The sequence below is a fragment of the Pseudonaja textilis genome, chromosome 6 (assembly GCF_049901715.1).
Source record: "Pseudonaja textilis isolate UNSWEBS1 chromosome 6, rPseTex1.2, whole genome shotgun sequence".
Classification (NCBI taxonomy): Eukaryota; Metazoa; Chordata; class Lepidosauria; order Squamata; family Elapidae; genus Pseudonaja; species Pseudonaja textilis.
In genome coordinates this window covers 4,018,069-4,036,388 of record NC_141995.1, presented here as the reverse complement: position 1 = coordinate 4,036,388, position 18,320 = coordinate 4,018,069, and the positions used below count along the sequence as shown (strand labels likewise).

Genomic DNA, 18,320 nt, shown 5'->3' with positions numbered 1-18,320 from the left:
TAGGTAATATAGATACATAGATAATAGATATGATAGATGATTGATAGATAATATAGATGATAGATACATAGATATAATAGATATGATATAGATGATAGATAATAATAGATATGATAGATGATTGATAGATAATATAGATGATAGATACATAGATATAATAGATATGATATAGATGATAGATAATATAGATGATACATACATAGATGATATGATAGATGATTGATAGATAATTTAGATGATAGATACATAGGTAGATAATAGATATAATAGATAGATAATATGATAGATATTTAATAGATGATAGATTGATAGATGGTAGGTAGGTAAGTAGATGAGAGGGAGAGATTAGAGAGAGAGATGAGACACACACACACATAGAAACAGATGATAGATGGGATGGATATATATTAGAGGCAGACAAACAGAAAGAAGATGGGGAAAAACTCACTTAACAAATATGTCACCTAGCAACATAAATGTTGGCCTCGACTGCGGTCCTACCTGAGCTAAACCACCACGTGACGGCTGTTTCCCTCCCAATGAATCCTGGGAAGCATAGTCCCGACGCCTGCACACGGCCGCCAGGTGCAAACGGCGAGATCTGCGCCTGCGCGGCCGAGGCCACTTGGGAGGAGCTTCCGAGGCCCCCTTGGAGCCTTGGGGACCTTTCCTCCACCTCCCATCCCGTCCGCGGAAGGGCGCGCATGCGCGCCGGCGGCCGCACGTGCAAGCCTGGCTGACCACGCCCCTTTCCCCCCCCAGGTCCAAAGAATGAATCCTCCGGGCTGCCGATTCTTACCATAGAGGTGGGACGGTCTCTCTCCGACTTCTCGGGGAAGAGCCGGAAGCGCGCTCGCCATCCGGAAATGACGACGTTTGATGCGGCCAGTGCGAGGCCGCGGCGTTGCTGCTGAGGGCGGCGGTGTCGTAGAAGGCGAAGGCGGCGTTGGCCCGCAGGTACTTCGGCCTCCCAGGGGCAGCAGGCTGACGAAGGCTTCCTTATCCGGGCAGCGAGAGCGGGACGGCCCCCAGGGACTCTCGCGTCCGTGCGGCGCCCAACGGGGTAGCTTGCCCTCCATTGTGTGTGTGGGGGGGGGAGGACTACAACACCCATCGTCCGCGGCTACCGCAGAGACTCCGGTTTTCTCTAGCCTGGGGCCACCAGATGCACAGAACTGCCGTGATTTCTCTTCCGCGGTTAGCCTACTACATAGTTCAGCTTAATCAGAATAGAGCTGGAAGGGACCTTGGGAGGTCATCTAGTCCAACCCACAAGCAGGAGACCCTGTAGCATTTCAGTCCAGTCTCTTCTTAACCAGTTTAACATTTTTATTGGGTGGTAAGATAAAAACCAATCTCTTCTTTAAAAACCTCCAGCCATGAAGCACCCACAACTTCTGGTGGCCAGTAGTTCCACTGGTGAATTGTCCTCCCTGTTAATTCCAGGTTGCTTCTCCCCTGGATTAGTTTCCAATCATTGTTTCCTATCTTGACTTCTGGTGCTTTAGAAAATAAATCGACCCTCCTCTTCTTTGGGGCAGCCCCTCAAAATACTGGAAGGCTGCTATCATGTCCCCTCCCCTAAAAGTCCTTTTCTCTGGACTAGTCAAACCCAAATCTTGCAACCGGTTCTTCGTATGTTTTAGTCTCCAGGCCTTTAAACATCCTGGTTGCTCTTCTCCGCACTTTTTCCAAAGTCTCAACATCTTTTTTTTGTAATGGGGGCAAAACTGGGTGCAGTATTCCAGGTGCGGCCTTACTAAGGTTGTATAAAGCAGTACTAATACTTCACACGGTTTTGATTCTATGCCTCTGTTTATACAACCCCCAGAGTGTATTAGCTTTTCTTGGCTGTTACTGCACACAGCTGGTTCATGTCTAAATGATAGTCCACTAAGACTCCAAGGTCCCTCTCACAGTGACTGTTTTTGAACCAGGTTTTGCGAAATCTATACATACATCTTTGATTTCCCCCCCCTTCCTAACTGTAAAATCTTGCTTTTCTCCATATTTTGTTAGATAGGGCCCTTTTGTTCAGGCATGCTAAGATCTTTTTGCATCCTGAGGTGTTGGCTTCCCTAGTATACCCTCCACAGTGTGTGAATTACAACTCCCATCATCCATGATTCCCTCTTCAAGCACTCCAAAAGCATAAGACTAAAAGGCCCATCCGCCACAGTTTATAGGTCCCAACAGCTTATAGGTTGTCCCAAGTTATATAGGTTATATATAACCTATAACTCTTACAGGTTATAGGTCCCAAAACTAAAAGATCCCAACAGCTTAGAAGTTGTCCCAACCTGGTCCTCGATTTTTTTTTTCAAGGGACACACTACCCATCTTCCACAATTTATATAGGCATTGCTGTCAGGGTTGATGCCTGAGCCACTCTTGGTGGTTTGGGAGGTGGGAATTTATTTGGTTGTGCCTTCTGATCGATTGTCTTTTTTTCCTTTGGTATATTTTGTTTTTTATTTTTTATTTATAAGCCACCACGGACATAGCGGTCTCCAAAATTTGAAAGACTCAATGCAGGCAGTCTTCAGCTTACAACCATTTATCTAGTGACTGTTCAAAGTTACGATGACACCTCAAACAATTCATATTGACGACTTTTTTTCACACTTAGGTTGCAGGTCACAGGATCAAAATTCAGATTCAGGATCAGAATTGAGATGTTTGGCAATGGAATCCTATTTATGATAGTTGCACTGTTACAGTTGTTAAGTGAATCACTGCAGTGGCACGGTTGTTAAGTGAATCTGGCTTGTCGGAAGGTCCCCAAAGGGAATCACTTCAACTATCATAAATATGAAGGCAATTAATTGCCAAGCTGCTGGATTTTGACCCAAAATACCAAATACAGCTCAAATGCTATTTTATCTGGAGAATCAGAGAAGAGGAACAGCAGAATCTGGTAGCTGCCCCTGAAAATTTCCCTTCCCCACAGCAAGGGAAGCTGAGATGGTTAAAAGGCATCTTTTATCCAAATAAGAGATTATATTTAATTTTGTCTCTAGTTCGAAATTGCTTCCTGACTTTGGGTTTGCAGTGTGGGGAAAAAAGATATGAAAATTCAATTCTGTTTTTGTAAATTAGACTTATTGTTATAGAAACGGCTTGAATGTACTGGTGTGTAAAAGGAAAATGTTGTGGTTGCAGTGTTGTTCCCTTTGACTGTGCCGAAGAGAGTTAGAAGTCGGTGCTTTTTTTCTTTTTTTTCCCTTCCATTACGCTATACCCTCTCTTTCCCCCTTCCTCTCTTCTTACTTTTCAATGTTTTTTTCTTTGTATTTCTTCTTCTACCCCCACGCGCGCGCGCACACACGGCAAAATACCACTCACGCATCATCACAAAATCTCCAGAACTGTAAAGGCTACAACCTTGAAATTTGGCCCATATGTTCCTCTTGGCTTCTAGGTGCTCACTAAGAAAGAATTTTTCGAAATGACCATCAGAGCATTAGTATTGTCTATATTATTATCATTATTAACATGCTCTGATGCTAAGAAGTTCTACTCTCCTTCCCCCCTGAAAAGCAATCTCTTCCAAATGCAAAACACAAGCAGAGGAGTTTCAGTTTCAGTTTTACTTTCACAGCAGCACTAGGCAGCTTTAGTACAGAACAGTTGAGCTAAGCCACGCCCAGGCTCCTTGCTGTCTCCGTCTTGCTCACACAGCAAATATTCGTTCAGTTTCCAAACAGCCCTCATCTCTCTCACACACTGACAGGATGCTAGCCAGGTGAATACCGATGGATGCTGGTAGGCAGAGGCAGGAATTTCTCCCCCTTATTTTCCTCCCCACAAAACTAAGCCTGAACACCTAGTTTTGTAGCGAAGCACAGGTATCCAGCTAGTACTTTGATAAACTTAAGAAGTTTTAATAAAAAGAAAAATTCCAAGGTGATCCCGAGGAAGAGATGCTCCATTATCTTCTCCTTTAACTACCTTCCCTTTGATTTTTCTTCCTTTTTTTTTTTATCATCAAGGCGTCTCCGGATTCTCTTTGCTGCCTCTTGACCCACCCACCCCGCCCAGCGCGCCATGGTGTCTTACCACATCCGCGAGTACCGTCCCGGGGACCACGAGACCGTGCGCGACTTGTTCGCCACCGGCATGAGCGAGTACGTGCCCACCCTCTGCCTCCACATGCTGAAGCAGCCTTGGGTCATCCTGATCCTGGCTTGCACCTTCAGCCTCCTGCTGACCAGCTCCAAGTCGTTGCTCTTACCCATCCTGGCCATCACCTTGCTGTTGGCCGTCGGGCAGCAGCTCCTGGGTTACATCTGGTCCATGTACATCGACCACTGCCTCCAAGAAGACCTGCTGGACATTCAGGCCACGTACCTGGGCCACAAAGGCTCGTGCTTTTGGGTGGCCGAGGTGGACGAATGCGTGGTGGCCACCGTCGGGGCCAGGCCCGCTGAAGGGCAGCGGAACGAACTGACGTTGAAACGCATGTCCGTTCGGAAGGACTACCGGGGTTTCGGCATCGCCAAAGCGCTTTGCAAGACTGTGATCGCTTTCGCCCAGGAACACGGCTACTCTTCGGTGGTGCTGAACACCCTCATGGTCCAGCACGAAGCCCGGGCGATGTACGAAGGGGTTGGCTTCCACAAATACCACCACTACGTCCTCCCCACCATCTACGGCAGGCTGGCCCACTGTACGATTTCCAAGTATCGCTACGACCTCCCTAGCGCCGAGTGAAGCAACCTGACTGAGGAGGTTGCCTTCCCGGCGATCGGCTGGATCCGCCCTGGCGTTCCCACCTTCCTTCATTCCTCCACCTGGGACGCATCGGGTGGGAAGCCGACCCAAGGGCAGGTGGGGTGAGGCTTTTGACACGCACTGTGAAAGAGATGTGTCTCTCCACTTCTGGATCTTGGTTTTTCAAGGAAGTGGGGGTTCTTGGTTTTGAAGGAGGGCTTTAAAAACTGAATTGCAAAGCTTTTAGCAACGTGGGAAGGAAAACTCACACACCCCGGTCTCCTCGCAGTGTCCTTGCAAGTGAGGAGGAGGAAGAAAAAAAAAATTCTACATTTTTATTTGCAGAGAAGAAGCAATTCGCCATCTGCCCCCATTGGCCGTGGAATTGTGGGGGGGCCAAACAATTTTAAAACTCACATACATCCAGAGAGCTGTTCACATAGCTGTTCACACCCAGGATAAACACCCTGTTGGCTGTTTTTAATCCAGGGTGCCTTTTTTTTCGCCTATCGTGCTTGACTTTGGCGGAAGACGTTCCTTTCATCTCAGCCCATTTGAGAAGGAGTCTTTTCCGCCCTTCTTCCAAGATACCCAGCCACCTGGCATTCTGCTGACTTGGAGACACGAAAGCTTGGGGTAATAGATTAACCGATAATCAGAGTTGGAAGGGACTTTGTAGGTCATCTAGTCCAACCCCCTACCCAAGCAGGAGACCCTACTCCATTTCTGACAGAGGGCAGTCCAATCTCTTCTTGAAAGCCTCCAGGGATGAAGCTCCTTCTGAAGGCAACTTCTGTCCCAGGGGTTGATTGTTCTCCCTGTCAGAAAGTTCCTCCTTATTTCCAAGTTGAATCTCTCCTTGTTCAGTTTCCGTCCACTATTTCCTACAGGCGCTTTAGAAAATAGCTTGACCCCCTTCCTCCACTCTATGGCAGCCCCTCAAATATTGGAAGATGCTCTCCTGTCTCCCCTGGTCCTTCTCTTCCCTCGACTAGCCAGGCCCAGTTCCTGCAACCGTTCTCCAGTCCCCTCCAGGGTCTCTTTTATTTCCTAGTTTGTGGCTTCGTACAAGAACACCTGCAAAGTAACCCCACAACTACAGGATTTGCACCAATTCCCCAAACCACCCACTCAAGAAAAAACACGTGTATATCTTAGGAGTAGTTCCTCCCTGTGGTGGATTTCAGCGCCTGGAACTCCTAGCACGAGTGCGCCTAGAAGATGCCCAGCTGAGAAGGGCAGCCTTGGACTAAGCTTCTACCTGGGTCTTTTTTTGAGCCATGTTCCTACCTGAGGAATCGTGTTCCTCCCCCCCCCCCAGATTGGGAGGGGTCTTATTGTTTCGCTCATACTGGTAGTCCTCGACTTACGACCACAATCGAGCCTCAAAATTGCCATTCCTAAGCTAAAAACAGATGTTCGGTGAGGTTCCATTTTACGGCCTTCCTTGTTAAGTGAGTCACGGCCGTGTTGCTCGCTTATCAACGGCAGCGATTCACGTTAACGACCTGTGGCAAGAAAGGGGGCAAAATGGCAGAACTCAAAACGTCTCACTTAACGACCGAAAATCTTGAGCTCTGTAAATGGGATTACAGGGGGGAGAGGGGATCTTTCGAGGAAAGAGAAGCTGAATTTCATTGGGTCAGGACTTTCTTTTTGGGCCAACCAACTAAGGACTTTAGGAAAAAGGTAGAAAACCCAGCACTGGGTTTGTGGGTTTGTTTGTTTTTAGTTAGGAAAAAATTAAGGTTTGGTGGTCCATTATGTAGAGAAAGTAGAATAGTAGAAGCGATGCTCCTAATCCTATTACTGATTAAATTAAAAGTCTTGAAATTCAGGACAGAAAAAAATGAAGTTGCTTCGGCAGGATCTAGTGAAAAACATGGGCTTGATTTCTAGATGGGGCTGGACCGGTGAGGTCTTTGGATTTCTCCAGTCGGCCATTTTTAGTTCTGGCAAGATGGTGGCCCTGCTCCCTGCCAGATTTCTTAATAGGAAAGATAGTGTGTGAGGGATGAAGGTGACTTTAGTCTGGTTGGTCTAGTGGTTAAGGCAACCAGGCTAAAAAGGAGATGGTGAGTTCTAGTCCTGCCCCAGGTACGAAAGCTGGCTGGGTGACTGGACCGGTCACACACTCAACTCCAAAGGGTGGTTGTGGGCTGGTGACTTTGGATCAATAACCAGGAGACCGTGAGTTCTAGTGCCACCACAGGCAGGAAAGCTGGCTGGGTGACTCTCAACCTAACTTCACCTCAAAGGGTTGTGGGCTGGGTGACTTTGGATCAATAACCAGGAGACTGTGAGTTCTAGTCCTGCTTTAGACATGAAGGGTGACTGGGTCAGTTAACTCTCAGCTTAACTCCAACTCAAAGGGTTGTGGGCTGGTGACTTTGGATCAATAACCAGGGGTAAGTGAGTTCTAGTCCTGCCACAGGTATGAAAGCTGGCTGGGTGACTAGGCCAGTCACTCTCAATTTAACTCCACCTCACATGGTTGTGGGCCGGGTGACTTTGGATCAATAACCAAATGACGGTGAATTCTAGTTCTGTCCAAAGCATGACCAAAACTGACCAGGTGACTTTGGACTAGTCAACAAAGTGAGTTCTAGTCCTGCTTTGGAGATGAAAGCTGGCTGGGTGACTGGATCAATTACTCACTCTCAGTCTAACTGCACCTCACACGGTTGTGGGCTGGGTGACTTTGGATCAATAACCAGGAGACAGTGACTTCTAGTTCTGCCCTAAGTACAAAAAAGTAGGTGACTTTGGACTAATCAAGAAAAAAGTGAGTTCTAGTCCTGCTTTAGATACGAAAGGTGACTGGGTCAGTCACTCAACCTAAGTCCACCCCACAAGTAGTGGGCTGGGTGACTTTGGGTCAATAACCAGGGGACAGTGACTTCTAGTTCTGTCCTAAGCACGAAAACCAACCGGGTGACGACTAATCCAGAAAGTGAGTTCTAGTCCTGCTTTGGAGGTGAAAGCCTGCTGGGTGACTGGGTCAGTCACTCGCTCTCAACCTAATCCACCTCACTGGGTGGTGGTGGGCGGCTGGGTGACTTTTGCTTCAGTAGCCAGGAGACCGTGAGTTCTAGTTCTACCCTAAGCGTGTAAGACGCCTGGGTGACGTTGAGCCAGTCCTCGGGAGACGGGAGAAAACTAGTCCCACCTTAGGCACACGCAAAAAACCACCAGCTGGGTGACTTTGGGCAGCTCTCCAGGCGACAGGGAGTTCTAGTCCTGCTTTAGGCACGAAAGCTGGCTGGATGCCTAGGCCCATCGCTTGCTCTCTACCTAGTTCACCCCCCAGAGCTGTGGGGAAAAGAGGAAGGGCCAGTAGGTATGTCCGCCACCTTGAATTATATCTAAAAAGAATAAAAAGGTGGGATTTTTTTTAAAAAAAACCAAACTTCAATTTACCTCACACCGTTGAAAAATTGGCTCCGTGGCTCTTCTATCCATTTGTGCCTACACTGATATCTGAATGTGTCTCGCTCTCTTGAGCAGCGGCTCCGTTGTCCTGGGGGATGGGGGGGGTGTCGTGCATTTTGGGGAAAATAAAATTGGATTATTCAATAAAGTTGAAATATTTCTAAGCCCGGTCCTTGTTTGTCTTGCGGCGCTCTGAGTTTGAGCCTGGGGGAAATCGGGGAGGGGAGAACTACACTGCGATTGTATTTAGAATAGAATAACAAGAGTTGGGAGGGTCCTTGGAGGTCTTCTAGTCCAACCCCGTGCTTAGGCAGGAGAACCCTACACCACTTCAGACAAGTTGATTAGCCAACATCTCCCAAATTGGAACATAAAATAACAGTGTGTGGAAGGGACCTTGGAGATCATCTAGTCCAACCCCCTGCTTGAGCAGACCATATATACCGTTCCAGACAGGTGGCTATCCAATTACTTCTTCCAATTACTTCTTCCACAACTTCTGGAGGCAAGTTTTAATTGTTTTCACTGTCAGGAAGTTTCTCCTTAGTTCTAAGTTGCTTCTCTCCTGGATGAGTTTCCATCCGTTGCTTCTTGTCCTGCCTTCTGGGGCTTTGGAGAATAGCTTGACTCCCCCTTCTTTGGGGCAGCCCCTGAGATATTGGAGCACTGCTCTCATGTCTCCCCTAGTCCCTTTTTATTTATTGGTTAAATATTTTTTCCCACCTTCCTCGCCACGGGGCTATTCTGGGCCCACTTACAACAACAAAACGGGGGTGTGAAAAGACTTTAAAAAGTAAATATATCAACACTAATAAAACCAAACAATGGAATTCAGGTGGTCCTCGACTTACAACCACAAACGGAGCCCAAAATTTCCATCGCTGAGACATTTGAGTTTTTCCCCATTAGACGATCTTGCTCGCCACGGTTGTTAAGCGAACCAAGGCAGTCGTTAAAAGTTAGCCACACGGTCGTTAAGCAAATCCGGCTTCCCCGTTGACCCCCACCCCCGGGACACCGCGGCCGCCGTAAATACGAGACAGCGGCCAGGCTCCTGATTTTTGGATCGCATGACCACAGAGGATGCTCTCCCAGCCACGTGACAAACGGGCCATACGTCACTTATTCCCCGTGCCTTTGTAACTTTGGTCACTAACAAAATCGTTGTAAGTCAAGGACCACCTGTAAGAGCATGAAATGAAAAAGTTGGGCGGAAGGGAAATAGGAATCGGAGGCGGATGTTTAAATGCTGACATTTTAATATTAACAGTGTCAGGATTCCGGAACTTAACCCCAATTAAATTATGAGTCTCGAGCCAAACTTCCAAAAGATTTATTGGGAGTTCACATGTCCGGCACTGCCTGGGTGTAGCCGACTCTGAGACACATCATTCATTGTCACCCTTGACCCTGGTTTTCCCCCCCACACCCCTCTGGGCGTATTATAATTCATATTCTCCAATGGTTTGGAGCCAATAACTTGGTCCTCAACACCAAGAAGACCAAGGAGACGATAGTGGACTATATAGAAGGAACAGGTCAGACATCCAGCCCTTGCTTATCAAGGGAGACCGAGGGGAGCCAGTGGCCAGTTTGAAGTTTCTGGGTGTTACCCTAAAAGAGGACCTGACCTGGGGGGATCACATTGCAGCTCTGGTCAAAAGGGCCCAGCAGAGATTAGACTACCTGAGGCTTCTCAGGAAACAACAACTGGATGAAAAACTGCTGGTGACCTTCTATCGCTGCACCATAGAGAGTATCTTAACTTACTGCACACCTGTGCATGGTTTGCCAGTTGCACTGTGGCAGATAGGACAGCACTCCAGAGGGTTAACGTTTAATCATTGGTTGCCCTCTCCTCTCTTTGGAAGAACTTTATAGCTTTCACTGCCTTGAGAAAGTTCAAAACATGCTCAAAGACCCATCTCATCCTGGGCACCTTTTTGGGGTTTTGGGGGTTTTTTTTTTGAACGATTACCATATGGCAGACAGTACAGGATATTAAAAAGAAGCACAAATAGGCTGAAAAATAGCTTCTATCCCAGGGCAGTAGCTCTTTTGAATTCTACCGTAGAGTGCAGTGTTGGTGTGGTGTCAGGGTTTTGGGAGTTCAACGTGTGGAGTGTGAAAGATGTGTGTTTGTGTTGATTTTCATGGTCATGATGTGCACTGAAGATGGTGTTTGATTTTGTTGTACGAGGTGCAATGACAATAAAGTAAACTAAACTATACAATGGGACACATCCATAGCCCAGAGTCATCAATCATGCTCTCCAGTTAGAATTTTGCCCGGCACAAACTTCAGTCACCTCGTTACTATCTTTGAAAACTATTTATGGAATGCACTTTCAGTTTGCAAGCTGCCCCACTGCCCTTTCAGACCCCTTTTCCCCCTCCCTTTCTGTTGGCAACTCTAAAAAGACCAGAGAAATATTTTATGAGTTGACAAGCAGATGTATAACTGAGCAGGTTAGTGCCACAGTTAATAAGTCATCCATCCGTAATTCATTAATCCATTGTTTTAATTGGGGGCGGAGAATCGATGGGGAAACTCATCAAATTTGCAGATGACACCAAGCTGGCAGGAATAGCCAACACTCCTGAAAGCAGCCTTAAGATCCAGAGGCATCTGGGCAGATTTGAACATTGGGCGCTATCTAACAAACTGATGAAAAAAGTAAGGCTCTACATTTAGGCAAGAAAAACAGAATACACAGGTACAGTATGTGTGGTACCTCGCTCAATAGTAGTGAAGCCGTGTGAGAAAATTCCAGAAGGTCTTAATACTATTTGCAGAAGTTATTTGACTTATATGTTGCAAGCTTTAGAAAATACAGGGACTTGCTGAATGTAACATGTAACCTGACCTATGAACGTAACCTGTGTACTAGATCTTTTCTGTAATGTATTGCAAGAGGTGGCTACCAGAAGTAACAGATGGTGTAAGATAATACCATATATGGAAAATGTAGCAAGAGAGCCGTATGAAAACTCCTTTTCTGTCGTGGTATAGCCAGATTAATAGTAACGCCCTAGGCCAGTGATGGCTAACCTTTTCAGCTTGGTGTGTCGAAAATCGGGAAAAAGTGTAGCCTTTCTCGGGTCGTGTGTCACTTCAAGAAATATCAATAATTTGGTTCATGACGGACTGGGCTGGGGGGATCACACAGGGCTGGGAAACTCGTCTCGGGGCTGCAGGTGCAGGATGTGGGGATCGGAAGGCCACCTTACAGGGCTGTGAACCTCATGGATCTCCTTTCCTCCTGTAGCATTCCTGAGGTAATGAAACTGACAAACCTCAGTTTATGGCGGTTAAAACTGGTTCTCTGCTGCAAAGATCTCGCGGCAGCGGTGACCCCACGCCTCCACGCAACAAACAGGGAGCAGGGATTGGAGCAGAGCACAGGCAGCCTCTAAATGTGCAGGTTTTCCCCACACCAACAGGCGTGTCAGTCAAAGTGCCTCGGCGTGTCACGAGTGACACGCGTGTCATATGGTTAGCCATCACTGCCCTAGGCGTTACACCTCGGGAGTAACTCGGGGTTCAGAATTTGACATGTTAATGCTCTGAACCTTTGCGCAAATAAACCTGTTTCTCCGACCCTTCTTGGTCTTGTGTCCTGAACTGGTGAGTAAGATTGCTGCAACAGTAGTAACTGAGAGTGGGCTCTCGGAGTCCTGAGTGGACAACCATTTAAATAGGAGCCAGCTGTGTGCAGCAGCTGCCAAAAAAGCCAATGCAATCCTAAATTGTATCAACAGAGGGACACAATCGAGATCAAGTGAGTAACTAATATTACTCTATAAAGCCTTAGTAAGACCACACGTAGAGTCCTGCATCCAGTTTTGGTCACCACAATATAAAAAAAGATGTGGAGACTCTAGAAAGAGTGCAGAGAAGAGCAACAGAAGAGGATTAGGGGACTGGAGGATAAAACATAGAAAGAACGGTTGCAGGAAATGGGCCTAGCTAGTCTAATGAAAACAAAAAGGACCAGGGGAGACATGAGAGCAGTGTTCCAATATCTCAGGGGCTGCCCCAAAGAAGAGGACCACCAAGCCACGCCCACAAATCAGGCCACGCCCACAGAACCGGTTAGTGGTCCCTGGGATTTAAAATTATGAGTTTGGTGGTCCCCGAGGTCCAAAAGGTTGGCGACCCCTGGACTAAGATGACTTACGAGGTCCCTTCCAACTCTTGTTAATCTGTGAAAAGTTTGCCAGGTCAGCAAACTTTTTTTTTTTTCTCCTCCCCTTAAAAAAAAAACCAAACTACATTTTACTGCCTTGCAGTAATAAAGCAATGAAGTGCCAGGCAAAGTCCGTGGACTTTGTTTTGTGGATCAGCCTAAAAAAAAGGGGGGGACGTCTCTAAAGCTGTATTGTGATTGGTTTAACATCCAAGTCACGATCAACAAGCCAGGCGTTCAACACACTTGGGCACAAAATGTTCTTTTGGTGGGGGTGGAAAGACGGCTTGTTGTCCAGCACCAACGAGCCCTTTGAATCCTTTCGATTTGATTTAATCTAAAAAGCGGATTGAGATCCCGCAGCTCCGATCCGGGTTTGGCTAGACATGATTGACCCCAGTTTTAAAGGGTTCGTAAACATCGTGGATGTGTGAATTATTATTATTATTTCCATCACTCGGGATCCTGCAGAAGAGAAAGCAAGCTGGATCCCCCCCCCCCAAGATCCTTTTAACAGCCTCTTGGACTAAAACGTAGGTTATAGAGGCGACGATAGGAACGGGGGGGCGGGGGGCGGAATGAGTTGTACAATAAGAAAATTATTCTTTTTCTTTTCTTTTTAAAGTTTTTCCTCCTTTTCATCTGGTTGGCTGCTGTTCTTGCAAAAAAAAAAAATATATATATCTCTCCTCCTTCCTTTGAAGATCATGGCTGCAATCATAGATGGTCAGAAGAAGCCAACACCTGAACACCTGCCAGCAGGTAAAAGATGTGGGGTGGTATGTAGCAATTCACCTTTACAAGACAGAAATCCGACCAACTCTATCTGTGTTTCCCCCCAAATAAGACCCTGTCTTATATATATATATTTTGCCACCCCAAAAAAGGCACCGGGTCTTATTTTCGGGGGATGTCATCCACTGACTAACCTCACCTGCCTGTGTCGCACTCAACCTCCTTTTTGCTGTCAAAGGCCTTCAGGAACTTTCCGGAAGGCCTCTGCAGAGGATAAGAGAGCTCTGGATCGATCCAGAGCTTTGTTCTCAGCTACTGAGGCCTTCAGGAAAGCCTTGCCGGTCTTGTCGGCTGCAGAAGAAATGGGCCGGCCAGGCAGGTGTGCGAGGCCTGGCTATACCTGTCCAAAGGTAAGTAGTAGGGCAGCTCCACCACCTTCCCAATCCCCAACCTAGCTTAATTTTTACCCGTGAATTCTGGAGTGGGCAGGATCTTAATTAGGCCTTATTTTGGTGGGGGGTAGGGCTTATATTGGGCACACATGTAAAAAATCAAGCTAAGTCTTACTTTCAGGGTAGGTCATATTTTCGGGGGAAACGAGTTATTTATTTTTTTTACCGCCAGCAAAACGACCATCCCGGCTTAAAACCTGACTTGTAAAAGACTCCTTTGGCACGGAATGCAGGCCGTCTTCTCCTTACGACCAGAGCTGAGCCCCAACTTTCTGCTGCTAAGCGAGGGGGTTGTTCAATGAGTCCCCAACCCCCCCCCCCATTTTATGATCTCCCTCGCCGCAGTCGTTAAGTGAACCCCTGCGTTGTTAAATTAGTCACACGGTTGTTAAACGAATCTAGTTTTCCCCCTCATGGATTTGGCTTGTCAGAAGGTTGCAAATCTCCCCTGGGACTCTGCAACAGTCGTAAATATGAGTCATTTGCTGAGTGTCTGAATTTTAATCACACGGGGGTGCTGCTACGGTTGTTAAGTGTGAAAAACGTTCATAAGTCCCTTTTTTCAATATCGTTGTAACTGAACGGTCATTCAATGAACTGTTGTAAGCTGAGGATTTCCCAAATTGGCCAACACTAATTTGGTACAAGATTCTCCCAGGGATCCTGCTGCTTCTGTTTTTTGCTTGTTTCGGTTCTTCAAAGATTGCCCGTTTCTTTGGCTTCCAGAGATGAGCAAATGGCACATCACCCCAAATAAGAAATAAGAGATATCTTAATGAGAATGAGCCAAGAGACGCTTGGAAAAAACCAAAACAAAAAAAAATAGGGTCATTGTCTACTAGATTGTGGACTTTTCAGAAACAGTAATGGGTATTTGGTTTTTCAGATTTGAAAGTTTTGCTTGGCCTCACTTTTTCCATGGTTCAATGATTAAATTATTTAGCAATTTTTAAAAAGTAAATTATGAAGGAAGCAGAATGCTTCCTGTGGGGATCAGGCCAGTGTTTCTCAAGTTGAGCCACTTTAAGATGGGTGGACTTCCACTCCCAGAATTCCCCAGCCAGCACATGCTAAATTCTAAATTCCAATTCCTATTCCAAATTCTATTCTCAATTCTATTCTCAATTCTATTCTATTCTCATATATTCTATTTTCTATTCCAATTCTATTCCAATTCCAATTCTATTCTCAATTCCTATTCCTATTCTATTCCTAATCCTAATTCAATCCTATTCCAATTCCAATTCTATTCCTAATCCTATTCCTATTCCTATTCCAATTCCAATTCTATTCCTAATCCAATTCCTAATCCTGATCCTATTACTAATCCTATTCCAATTCTATTCCTACTCCAATCCTATTCCTATTCCTAATCCTACTCATATTCCTATTCCTATCCTATTCCTATTCCTATTCCAATTCTATTCCAATTCTATTCCTAATCCAATTCCTAATCCTGATCCTATTACTATTCCTAATCCTATTCCAATTCTATTCCTACTCCAATCCTATTCCTATTCCTAATCCTACTCATATTCCTATTCCTATTCCAATTCTATTCCAATTCTATTCCTAATCCAATTCCTAATCCTGATCCTATTACTATTCCTAATCCTATTCCAATTCCTAATCCTAATCCAATTCCTAATCCTGATCCTATGTCTAATCCTAATCCTATTCCAATTCTATTCCTACTCCAATCCTATTCAAATTCCTATTCCTAATCCAATTCCTAATCCTGACCCTCTGTCTAATCCTAATCCTATTCCATCCCATCCCATCCTTAATTGGAGCTGAGATGTTCAGAAGACGGACACCTGTCCCCCTCCCTCCGTCACTTCTCTGCAAGTGACATTTGGGCTCCCCAAACCATGAACAGACTCCTCCTCCTCCTCCTCCTCCTCCTCCTCCTCCTCCTCCTCCTCCTCCTCCTGTTGTTCTTCCACATCTTCTCTTTTCCAGGACGGGAGAAACGTGGCTCGGTGGCAGTAAAGTACCACATCCGGAAGTATGAGGAGAGAGACTATGAGATGCTGCGCACTTTTTACATTCAAGGGATCAAGGAACATATTCCTCGGGCGTTGTGGCACTTTCTCAGCTCTCCTCAGACACACCTGGGTCTTCTGTCCATCTTCCTCCTGACCTACCTGAGCTCGGCTTCCTACACCATCTCCCTGGCGGCCGCGTCCATCTTCCTGGTGGTTGGCGTGCCTTCCATGAAAAACTTGTGGGACGACTATCTCCAACATGCCCTCACCACGGACATGATGGACATCAGGAGGACCTACCTGGAGACCAAGGACTCCTGTTTCTGGGTGGTGGACACCGGAGAGGAAGTGGTTGGCATGGTGGCCATCATCCCTCCAGAGAACCCATCTTGGTGGGGCAACGCCCGGGAGCTGAAGCGTTTGTCCGTGAAGAAGGAGCACCGAGGCCAAGGGCTCTCCAAGGCCCTCATCAAGACTGCCATCCAGTTTTCTCGGGAGCGCGGCTACCAAGAAGTCGTGTTGGGTACTTCCATGGTACAACGCATTGCTCAACGGATCTATGAGAACATGGGCTTCCACAAAGTCCTACAGTTGAACCCTTCTTTCTTAGCTAAGTTGGTAGGCTTTTCGGTCTACTGGTATTACTACAAAATCCCAGACGCTCGCTGAGGTCTGCGCCTGAGGTCACAATTCACCTTCCACAAAGGGAGAAGCGAGTTCTAACATTCAGACTCGATGGCTCAGCAGGCAGGCTCAATGTCAACTCGCAAAGCATTCCTGGCTTGCTCTCGAGTTGCCGTAAGAAGGAGGCCGGGAGTGGGGGTGGGAGATCTGATGGGAACAGTTCGGTTGGTATGACCAGAAGCACATTCCACGCATACCTTCCTCCAGTTTGTGTCCCAGGTTAGCCAGAGCCAGCCGGAAAAGTGTGTTTTCTACAGCCCGGGAAAGTCCTTAGTTGGAGAATGTGATTTATGACACACCCTGGGACGAGGGGGAGGGGGAACAGGGTCATAGGTGGGCAATAAATTACGTAGAGCAGAGCCACCTGCACTTGGGAAAAAGGCCAACACGTTGCTCCTAATAAATAATTGGATTTCTTTTGAAACTTGGCTCGATGCTCATGAATTAATTAGGGCATCCGTTGGAACCCTGACACTCAAACTTTCTCCTGGTTGGAGTTGAACCAACACTCTGAAGAGGCTCTGTGTGGCCTGAGTTCAACCCACCTAAAAACGGTTTCCCAACGGAAGGGTCTTTGAACTCCTGTTTATCCGTCTGGCTGAACATACCTGAAAGGATGTCCCAGATATAGCCTACCCTTGGAAGTGCTTACACCCTGTGGATTGCCGGCCATAGGTTTCTCACGGAGATCTTCTTGTTTAAGTTCTATCCTCCTTCATCGGCCAACAGCTTTTAAGAGAAGAAACATGCTGGACCCTTCGCCAAATCTGTAGTAGAGAAAGGGCGGGGGGAGACAAAGGGAGAAAGAGAGACAGAGAGAAAAGAGAAAAAAGAAAGAGAGAGAGGCAAAGAGAGGCAGAAAGAGAAAAACAAATAGAGAAAGAGAAAAAATGAAAGAGACATAGAGACACAGAGAGAGAGAGGAAAAAAGAGATAAAGAGAGAAGAGAAAAGAACAGAGAGAGAAAAGGGAAAGAAAAAGAAAGGCAAAGGGAGAAAGAGACAGACAGAAAAGAGAAAAAAGAAAGGGAGAAAAGAGAAAAAGGAAAAAGACACAGAGAGAAAAACAAATAGAGAGACAAAGAGAAAGAAAAAATGAAAGAGACACAGAGATAGACAAAGAGAAAGAGAAAAAAGAGAGGATAGAGACATAGAGACAGAGGGAAAAGAGAGAGAGAGAAAGACAGAGAGAGGAAAGAAAAAGAAAGACAAAGGGAGAAAGAAAGAAAAGAGAAAAAGGAAAAGGAGAGACACAGAGAGAAAAACAGACAGAGAAAGAAATGAAAGAGAGAGAGAGACTAAGAAAAAGAGACTAGAGAGACAGACAGGAAAAAGAGAGAAAGAGACAAAGAGAAAAGGAGAGAGAGAGACAGAAAGGAAAAAGAAAGACAAAGGGAGAAAGAAACAGAGAGAAAAGAGAAAAAAGAAAAAGAGATACACACAGAAAAAGAGAGACGAAGAGAAAGAAAAAAAGAGACACAGAGAAAGAGAAAGAACGAGAAAGAGAGAGGAAAAACGAGAAAGAGAAGAAAGAGGGAAAAGAAAAAGACAAAGGGAGAAAGAGGGACAGAGAGAAAAGAGAAAAAAGTGAAGAGAGACAAAGAGAGAGAGAAATAGAAAAACAGAAATAGAGAGACAAAGAGAGAAAGAGAAAGCGAGAGGGATCGTCCCAGGGATTGTTCTCAAACTGGGAGAAGCTTCATCTCCTTGGTGCCTTTCGGACTACAATTTCCATGATCCACAGTCAAACAGGCTGGGCTGATGGGAACTAGAAACCAGCATATTTTTGATCTGGAATTTTAAAACAGCTCAAACCCACCTTCAGATTTTGGCCTTTTAGGTCTTAGTTTGTTTTATTATTCACTTTATTTCCTTATAAAACTCGATATTTTCAAATTTTAAGGAATTGTCCTCTTTATCCTTCAGCTACGCCCGAATCCTCCCCACCCCCAATAATAAATTTCTCCCCTTATCTCTATGCTAACCGCACCAGAGTTGCCACCCTTCCCGCACTCTGCCAAAGAACAAAAAGATTTGATGGGGAAAACCAGGAAATTTTTTTTTAAAAACGACTCCTTTTCTTTGGCAAAACGTTTTGCTTTTTTAAAATCATTTTTTCCATATTCA

The 18,320-nt window shown here is 45.9% G+C and overlaps 2 protein-coding genes across 10 annotated transcripts; both read left to right on the top strand.

Annotated features, from left to right (window-relative positions):
* Positions 1-887: 887 nt before the first annotated feature.
* LOC113452862 (N-acetyltransferase 8F1-like) lies at positions 888-8,300 on the top strand. Of its 2 annotated transcripts, none has more exons than XM_026724336.2 (2): positions 888-957; positions 3,993-8,300. In XM_026724336.2, the coding sequence occupies exon 2, from the start codon at positions 4,048-4,050 to the stop codon at positions 4,711-4,713; it is 666 nt and encodes a 221-aa protein (XP_026580121.1). In that variant the 5' UTR covers positions 888-957; positions 3,993-4,047; the 3' UTR covers positions 4,714-8,300. The 2 variants fall into 2 exon arrangements, with proteins under 2 accessions (XP_026580121.1, XP_087791833.1); XM_087935707.1 differs by having other exon boundaries at positions 888-1,197.
* Positions 8,301-10,694: 2,394 nt separating this feature from the next.
* Positions 10,695-16,618, top strand: NAT8 (N-acetyltransferase 8 (putative)). 8 transcript variants are annotated; one of them, XM_087935700.1, is made up of 3 exons: positions 10,695-10,862; positions 12,961-13,097; positions 15,485-16,618. In XM_087935700.1, the coding sequence occupies exons 2-3, from the start codon at positions 13,043-13,045 to the stop codon at positions 16,177-16,179; spliced, it is 750 nt and encodes a 249-aa protein (XP_087791826.1). In that variant the 5' UTR covers positions 10,695-10,862; positions 12,961-13,042; the 3' UTR covers positions 16,180-16,618. The 8 variants fall into 8 exon arrangements, with proteins under 8 accessions (XP_087791826.1, XP_087791829.1, XP_087791832.1 ...); XM_087935703.1 differs by having other exon boundaries at positions 10,705-10,862; positions 13,040-13,097; XM_087935706.1 differs by having other exon boundaries at positions 10,705-10,862; positions 13,040-13,114.
* The last annotated feature ends 1,702 nt before the right edge of the window (positions 16,619-18,320 follow it).

Excerpts from the sequence above, each read along its gene's own strand:
- NAT8 (XM_087935698.1), top strand. The coding sequence starts at position 12,762 with ATGTGTGAATTATTATTATTATTTCCATCACTCGGGATCCTGCAGAAG. Across the intron at positions 12,869-12,960 it reads ACAGCCTCTTGGACTAAAAC|TTTTTCCTCCTTTTCATCTG; the intron begins GTAGGTTATAGA and ends TTCTTTTTAAAG. Across the intron at positions 13,098-15,484 it reads ACCTGAACACCTGCCAGCAG|GACGGGAGAAACGTGGCTCG; the intron begins GTAAAAGATGTG and ends TCTCTTTTCCAG.
- LOC113452862 (XM_026724336.2), top strand. The coding sequence starts at position 4,048 with ATGGTGTCTTACCACATCCGCGAGTACCGTCCCGGGGACCACGAGACC.